Source organism: Lagopus leucura, unplaced genomic scaffold (assembly GCF_019238085.1).
Source record: "Lagopus leucura isolate 7727_CA_CO unplaced genomic scaffold, USGS_WTPT01 Super-Scaffold_100024, whole genome shotgun sequence".
NCBI lineage: Eukaryota > Metazoa > Chordata > Aves > Galliformes > Phasianidae > Lagopus > Lagopus leucura.
Genome location: NW_024962276.1, coordinates 3,580,006 through 3,588,534, shown reverse-complemented (window position 1 = coordinate 3,588,534; position 8,529 = coordinate 3,580,006). Strand labels below are relative to the sequence as shown.

General features: G+C 43.4%; 1 protein-coding gene across 1 annotated transcript in view; it reads right to left on the bottom strand.

The window, feature by feature from the left end:
- Window positions 1-8,529, bottom strand: part of COL26A1 (collagen type XXVI alpha 1 chain) — a 157,070-nt gene that overhangs the window by 13,622 nt on the left and 134,919 nt on the right. The window contains exons 10-12 of the mRNA XM_042879798.1: window positions 4,346-4,438; window positions 2,826-2,887; window positions 299-361 (exon numbers count right to left, since the gene is read on the bottom strand). Of these exons, the coding sequence (XP_042735732.1) occupies window positions 299-361; window positions 2,826-2,887; window positions 4,346-4,438 (218 nt within the window). The remainder of the gene's footprint in view (window positions 1-298; window positions 362-2,825; window positions 2,888-4,345; window positions 4,439-8,529) is intronic.

Genomic DNA, 8,529 nt, shown 5'->3' with positions numbered 1-8,529 from the left:
TAAAGAGCTTTGGTTGGCAGAAGAAGGCTGGCCTCTGCCAGGTTTAACATTCCAAGTATTTATTACCTCTCTCTCCTTAGGGAACACCAGACACTATGTAAGTTATTCGGTCTTTTATCTGTATGGGAAACCTTCATCCTGTTGGTTTGTTTTGGGTTTCTTTTTGCAAAAGACTTAGAAATTCTACATTTAAAATGGATCATGGCTGCAGTCCCACAGAATCTGAAAGAGTTGTACAAATTTCTAAGGCATTCACCCAGATCTCGCTGGGAATCCCTCCACATACGTAAAACCTTACCCTCTCTCCTCGGTCTCCTTTGGAGCCTTTGGGCCCAGGTTGTCCTGGAGAGCCTGGTAAGCCCTAGAAGAGATGCATGATAAGAAGAAATTAGTTCCTATTGCACATCCATTATGAAGATATAGCCAATACATTTCCCAGTGATCCTCAGCTTCTGTAAACCCCATATATGCATTAAGTGACTAGGCTGGATTCTTGTTTGCCCTCAAGCAATAACAATGGAAGCTCTTTTTGCAGATACCTTAAGCCCTATATTTTCTACATATCCCTCTTTTTAGTTCTCTTAATGAACTGCATGCTGCTAATACAACATTTTGTGAAGGGTCAATGTGACAGGATAGTTCTTGTTCTCAGTGACTGAGAAGAAATTAACAAATAGATGGTATGGTTAGCCTAAAAATCCCCGCTGCTTTCCCCCCTCTTCATAATTGCCTCAGTGGGTGGCATGAGTAACCATACATACCTGAAAATTAATTGGATTGTGTAGTGGAAATTATTTTGAAGCGATTCACTCACCCTAATAAACAATTTTCAAATTAAGCCCAATCTCTACTAATAATTTTGCTCCCTGGGTTGAGTAAATCTATAAAGCAAATCACCAATGGTTATGAAGGGTGTTGTCTCCAGACTTCTACTAATTGAACTGCTCTGCAGAAATTGATCCAAATTCTTAAATTACCCACCCAGTGAAGCCACAGTGAGAAACCAGGCAGGAAGAGAACAACACTGTTTGTTTCTATTTACCATGTCAGCTCCACATGACCGTATGCAAGATGCTTTTTTCCACCTCAAGTAACTTGAACTTGAAGTCCTTGGAGACTGCAGCGCAAGGAACCCCAGCTCCACTTCAGGCAGCTGCTGCTTCACGCTGACGTGTTTAACAGCAGCCCCCACTACCCACCACCGCTCAGCATCCAGAGAAATGGGCTTTCTAGCACAGCTGCCAGGAACCTCAGCCTGTAGTTAAGTGGCCCGACAAGGTCAGGCCTTAGTGTTTCAAGGGACAGTGGGAGGAACGCTCTCCCAGTTTCAGGATTTTGAGGGACTAATGGAGAAGCACTCTCTCAGCTTCATCTGGGAGGCAGCCCTGCTCACCATTATCACGTTGCTCCTTGCCTGCAGTCAGTCCAACCAGCTCACCACCAACTTGTGCAAGATGGCAGCTTAGCTACACCACCTCTGTATCCACAAAAGATGCAGAGATTCAGGCGTGATACAGGAGGTTAACCAGGGCTGGCAAGCAAGGTAGGGCACAGACCAGATTTGGCCTTATGTCAAAAAGCAGCGTGAACAAAGCTCAAGTGTCCATAGGTGACCTCTGCACCTGACAGCTCTCTACATTCGACTTCAGTGCGTGTTTGCAGAGGGATGCTCAAGGAACACTGAATTAAACAAGTCTCTTGTTAAAAATAAAAAATTTATAATGCCTGCTGCATGTGAAAAAGCCAGACTCTATTAAAGAACCTATTTATGAATTGTGAATTACCTTATATTTAATCATGTTAAACTGCAACTGTCGTTTTGCTGCCAAACTTCCCACTGTGTTCATATCTATCTGGAGTTTCTCACCGCTCTCCAGAGCATTCACTAATTGAAATGATTCTGCTACACTGGCAAAATTTCACTAACTTGCTCTCATTGCTTCTTCAAAGTGATTAATAAATACATAGTAGAAGTCTCCTTTCTCTAATTTCCAGCAGTATCAAACCTGTCATATCAGGATCTAAGTCACATCCGTTGTCTAAATTACTTAACCTTTCTCTCTCTTCTGTACTCCTCAGTCACTTTTATCTCTTTAATTCAAGTAAGATACCTAATATAGAAATATTTGTTGTCACTGGTTTGCCTCTACAGTAAGAAACATTCATCACAAACTGGAGTCCTGTTGTATCAGCCAACCACCATCTGCAGCAGTTTGGCCACTCATTATTTCATCATAACCTTCATTTTTTCAACTTCTTTTTTCATCCATGTAGTTATTTTGCCCTTCCACCATAAAACATTCTTTTGACTGAGTTTACAGTTCCCCATAATTATCCTCCCCTCCACAATTTTGGTATCAATATCTAATGAATCAAACTGATCCGAATTTGTGAAGTTTGTACTGAATGGAAAGTGCTATTTCCAATAAATTAGGATGAAGAAATTCACCTTGGTGAACTGGTGAATTCTCAATGACACATTTTTCCTCTTTTATGTGTTCCACAGGAAATGCAGTGTTTTTCTATCACAATGTTAGTAAAGCCCACGTCAAATCCTTTGCATCAACTAAGGCTACGGTGAAATGTTTTGACACAGTAGCAGCAAGATATGTTGTTATGATTGAGGGAAAACCTGGAAAGTAGAACCATTTCAACTTCTTAACCCAGTTCATTATGAAAGACAGGTATGAAAATCACAGACTTTCATGAGGAGCTAGGCATTGCATCTAAGACCTATAAAATAGTTCTCCTCTTTCTGAAATGAGAAGATGCTCCACACCTACCCCCCAACTCTGCCCCTCAGCCCAAAGCAGGAAGACCCTTACTTGTGATCCAGGGACTCCGATAGGTCCTGGAGGCCCTTTGGGTCCCGATGCACCTGGTGGTCCTGGTGGGAATCATCAGTTGAGACAATGTTAAGGAGACTTACAAGGCTCTTAAATTTCAAACATACGCGTTTCCTTTTATTGTTCTACTTCATCTCCAGTGGGTGAGAGCCATTCATTGATCCCAAGACTGCAGCATAAGTACTACATCATGCACTGGATTCTTGGACACCCATATCCTAATATCACACGTGCCTTAGGGAAGCTCTTAGAGCTCAGGGAGGAAAAAAAAGGTGAAAATAGGCAGGAAGAATGACAGCAAGGTGCTGCAAAATAACAGCTCTGAAGAAATCTTAAGCTAGATCCATGAAACATCAGAGCAGAATGCTGTTTTAGAAATGGAGGAAGTCCTGCAGGTGGCCAGGGAAGTCTGCAAGTCTGCATGAGTCAGTCTCTGGTGCTGATGAACACAAAGGAGACAGAGGTTGGATGTAGCCAGAACGAGAAGCCAACTGTGGCAAAGCAAAGCACTCTTTTGTTCTTTGCACGCTCACTTCAGTAGCAAAAAAGTTCTTTTTAAGTCTGTATCACAGAAGAGGCCGTTTCCAGGACATGTTAAACACTGCCTGAACAGGTCAAATTGTTTTACAGTCACAGAACAAATTCATTACTTTTGGAAAGATAATTATATCCCAACTGCAGCTGTTAAATTGTACCTGGAAATGAGAGACAGGATATTTGCTTAGTCTGAATTTAGTAATACTCCTCTCTGCTTTGGTTGTCAAAACCCTTGAGATGAAACAACACAGACACCATGTACAAAGTACAGCTGAATTAGCCTCAATCATTAATGCACCATACAAATGCTTAAGTTGGAGAATAAAGGAACTGAAGGATAAATTAAAGGCCCTCATAATGAAAGGAAAAGTTTTCTGCAACTGCTGGGAGTTCGCTCCTAAATATGTATCATACTGGGAAATGCTGATGTTTGCAAGAATATTATCATTTAATCCACCTATCAGCACTGAGAAACAGAAGATTTGCTACTGAATTTTGGTCCCAGATTCTGATGTCAGTTATATAGGTGCAAATCTGGAGTAGCTCAAACCATCTCCAAAGTGTGCAGAGATATCACTGAGAACAGCCGGTCAGATCCTGCTCAGTAGAGCTCTACAGCAACCAGACAGGATTGCACCAGCAGTGAGAACAGCTCTGCTCCCACAGAGGAATTCAAAGGGCAACCCACTCTTAAAGGCACTCTTCAATTATTCCCTTTTCAGAGTATGTTCTCTCAAAGCAGCAAGGAAACATTAGAAGTCTCATGAAAAATCTGCCTCTGTAAACAGATAAGAACTGGTTACTTCTTGCCATCCTACCCACTACCCATGGCTCCACAGCCCTTCCACTGAGGACCACGTGCTTTCCCCGCAGGCATCCCACAGCACACTTCCTCTCCTCCTCAGATTCTTTTGCTCCTCTTCCCCATCGCTACAGCTTTGCAGCTCAACTGAGTGCATTACCTGGGGGTCCCACAGGGCCTGGTGCTCCCCGTGGTCCTGGCAGGCCAGCCATGATGGTATCTATGACGGTGGAAGCCAACTGGGGTTCTCCATCTGTGTTAAAAAGCAGAACAGTCAGTGCCCCTGCAGCAAGAGCCGCCCAGTCCCAGGACTTTCTCTCCAAAACCCTCTGGCGCCTGTTGCTGGTGAAGGGCAGGCAGAGCTTCTGGATGCAAGATCTGGACTCCAGGAGCAATCCAACAGCATAGGCTGTATCCCCCAGATCTCATCCCATCTCTTCTAAGCCCTGAAGAATCGTCCTTTCTGTCCAAAAACTGGTGTTCCTGCACACCCATATTGTATTACCTTTGGAATGCTGAAGCAGTTTAAAAGTAGCTCTGCACTGTACAGCAATAATTATTTTAGCTTGTGCAGGTCTGGGGAATGGGTGGAGATGGGAGCAGAGCAGGGAGAGGGAAGCCATTAGCAGAAACTGGAGTAATGTTGTGCTTTTGCACATCTTTCTTAGTCGTCTCCTGCTGGGAGTAAAGCTCATCACTCTGTAGCTGTCACATCTTTGAACCACTGGGCTTACCACTTCGGTTGGTAACTGAAGAGAAAAAAAAAACAACTACATATGAAAGAAAAGCACCCCTTTTTCTTGCAAAACCACCATCAACCAGTCTGTTCCCCACAGACCTGCATTGCAGCATGCCAGCAGTCTGTGGGGTACCTGTACAGCAGCATCTTTTCACCCTGAGCATCCCACAGCACTGCTTGACAGTGTGGAAACCAAGGCATGAAAATTCCACAACTGACAAAGACACCAATTACACAAAGCAAGGAAGGGAACCCCCAGGTCTTGATGCTATGAAGATTCACAATCCATTCCCCTGGCCAGCCCTATACAGCCAACAGCAGGTTTCCTGATTACGCCTGGAGATCTTGACTCTCTGTCAACCCTCTGAGAAGTCCCCATTTTCCACATTTGGAGGCCACCAGAATGAAGAATGCCCAGCTCTTTCTTCCTGCCCATGGTCTCAAACACCCTTTCACCCATCCCTTTAACTCATTATGCTGAAATTCTGGAGAACTTTTTGCAGGTGTAAAACTCTGCAGGTGGCTCAGTGCTCTACTGATGACAATATTAAATAATACCAGGAACATGGGAGGGATGTTTGTTTTCTCTGCAGGATTCAGCAACATGCAGTGGAATCTCCAGAAACATTATCAGACACATCACGAAGCCTTTTCAAACTCTGGAGCACTGGCAACAACAGAGAAAATGTTCAATGTCCTTGTTTGAAAGCATCTCCAAGGGAAATTGTGAAATCTTTTTAACTGCCAGGGACAACAGTATACATCTGCAATGCCCTCCTGGCAGCAGAGCAGCATGAGCTCTAACCCAGGTCCCTCTGAGAACTAAATTTTGAGCCTAAAACTTGAATGTAAACAGGTATTTCTTAGACTATTGTTTCCAGACCCATCCATCTTCCCTTCTTCACAAAACAGCTGAGACTGCTTTTTTGTTCAGAAGGGAAGGTACCCAAGTGAAGTGTGTAATCCAATTAATTTGAGTTTTATTTGACCATGTCAAAATCCATCATGGTTCGGGAGTAAGATGAGATTGGGAAACGAGCATCGAAGAGCAATTGCAGAGCCTTTTGTTTTTAAAGAACAAGTGGCCAACAAAATGAAATGTGTATCCACTGAGAGGAGGAGAGGATAGGCTACAAATGAACTGGGATTTAATTACTGCTGGAGGTAAACCAGGAACAAGCATTCGGGTTACAAAACATTCCTGCTAAGTGGTACGTTATTACAATGATGGAGTTATACCCCACAAATCCACCCACACTGACATTAGATCCACTGGACTCAAAGTTATTTATGAAAGGCATTTGGTAACTGTGACACAGAAGAGAGCAATGTCTCAGTTCTAACACTGAGCTGATTCTACACCACATACCTGATGCATGCTTTTGTAAGTGGCAGAGAAGGAAAGCAGTGCTGCAGCAGCGGCCCCAACAGAGGGGCAGGGCAGTCTGGCTTCTGGCTTGTTTCTCATGTTTCTGACTAAGGGATAAATTCCCCCTTTATAAGCTTGATTTGTTGAGACAGGATGGAAATGAAGTAATCCTGTCCTAATTTCTTTCTGCTACCTGATCTGGAGGGAGACAACTGGGACCAATTTCTTTACCGCCGCACTGTGAAACTGTGAGAAAACGTCTCCCCATTTTTGGCTTCTGCCTACTGATAAACATTGCCAACAAGAACTTATTGTAATTAATAAAGGCACATGCATTAACCACGTTCAGGCGGAACCAAACACTGCAGTATTAATAATAATCCAATACAGCTTTCTCACATCTCTGTGGGTGCACATGCCCATTACCAGGAATATGCTTCCCTCTGCTGTCAGCAGCTGGAATCTTGTGTTTATAGTTTTCAGATGTGCTCCATTAAAAAGAAAAAAAGAAAAGAAAAGAAAAAAAAAGAAAAGGAAAGGAAAGGAAAACCTATGCAGGATTTGCAAGGCTAAGCTTTATTGGCTGTTGAGGATCAGCTTTCCACCAACCTGTGGTAGGCAAAATCAGCCAGCACGTAAGGAAAACATTAATTTTGTAAGAAACTGGTCTCAAAATTGCATAACTTTACCATGACCAGGCAGATGACTTATACTGGCAGATCAGTATTGAGATTTTTTTCTCTTAAACAACAGAACTTGTTAGAGATTTTGGGCTCACATACCCAATGTCAGTACACCAACAAAACCAGCTTGTTCCACGTAGTGTCTGCTGTACACATCTATAGGAAATTTCATCTCCACAGAACAGTACAGAGCCCTGCCTATGCCCTGGGAGGAATTGGATGAACAATGTGCCCCCAGCAGACAGCCCTGCTGCACCCTTCTAACTCCTGCAATTCAGTGAGAGGGCAATATACAGGAGTTGGCAGTGCCTGGCTCACTCAACCACCACCGAAAGCTAAAGAAGGAGCACGAGGGACCCAAGGAAGTGTGAGTGGAATAGAGCAACATTTTCAGGCATGAGGTTTGGGATAAAGCTGTCAGTGGCTGGCAGAGGGCATGGCAGCTGCACGAGGGGAAAGGCCTGTGCTTTCTGCTCTGTCCAAGCATCCACCAGTTAGCAGGTAACATTTATTTAATCAGTTACAAAACTAATTAAATAAAATTCTGCGACACAAAATTCCAGGGAGTGTAGAGCTTTCTGCTTCTTACATGACCTGAGTTACAGATGCAGGAGAGCCTGTCAGCTCCATCAGTGCCACTGTCCGCAACCGCGGTATTTTAATTCCATACAGCATTAGGGCTTCATTTGGAAACCTGTAGACAACATCAGTTGCTGAGTTCTCCCAAAAGTAGATAAATGAAGCAATGCTAAGATAAGTGTCCTGGCTACTACTTCTGCACCAAGAAATCCACTACAGGTAGGAAAAATACAGGGCTGCCCCAGGATGCAGCGGTCACCATTTGCTCATGGACTTCAAGTCCATGTGGGAGCCTGCTGCTGCCCAGTAGTGGCTGAATTAATACAGGTATTTATACACTTGTTTACCTATTTCCCATTTTGGGACAATAGTGTTTACCCTTCTCATACATCAGCTGGGAAGGCCATGTAATCTATGTCCTTGCAAGCTTTTAAGCCTATCCATTATCTTGCAAGAGTTTAATTTAAATAGCGGCAGGAGGAAAGGGGCTGTGATGGTACCTAGACCATCCTTTGGAATAAAAGGCTTAATGCAGAATTTTCTTTGTTAGAAGACTCAGGAATGCAGCAGCTCAATCTACATTTTGTGAAAAACCTTAGCATTGAACCTCAATTAATTTAATCTTGTCCATATGCTTTAAGTAACTGAATATAAAATAGAACTGTTAAAGTTCTTTCCAAATTAAAACTACATCTGTTCACTTCACAGGAAAAGAAGTCTGGAAAGGAGAGTGGGTGGAAGGAAAAGGAAAGCTCTAGAACGCCATCAGGCACAGGGAGATTTACTAATCCTTGGCTGTAAGCAGTACAACTGTGCTTTGAAGCTGGACATGAGCAGAAGAGCTGGGGAAAAGGCACAGCTGAAGTTTGGGGGAGTGGAGATAGGAGACCAGCAGAGCTGGGGCTCCAGGGGTTTACACACCAAGCAGAGATATGTCTGAGTTCTGCTTTACCATTATTAGATGCCAGCAACAC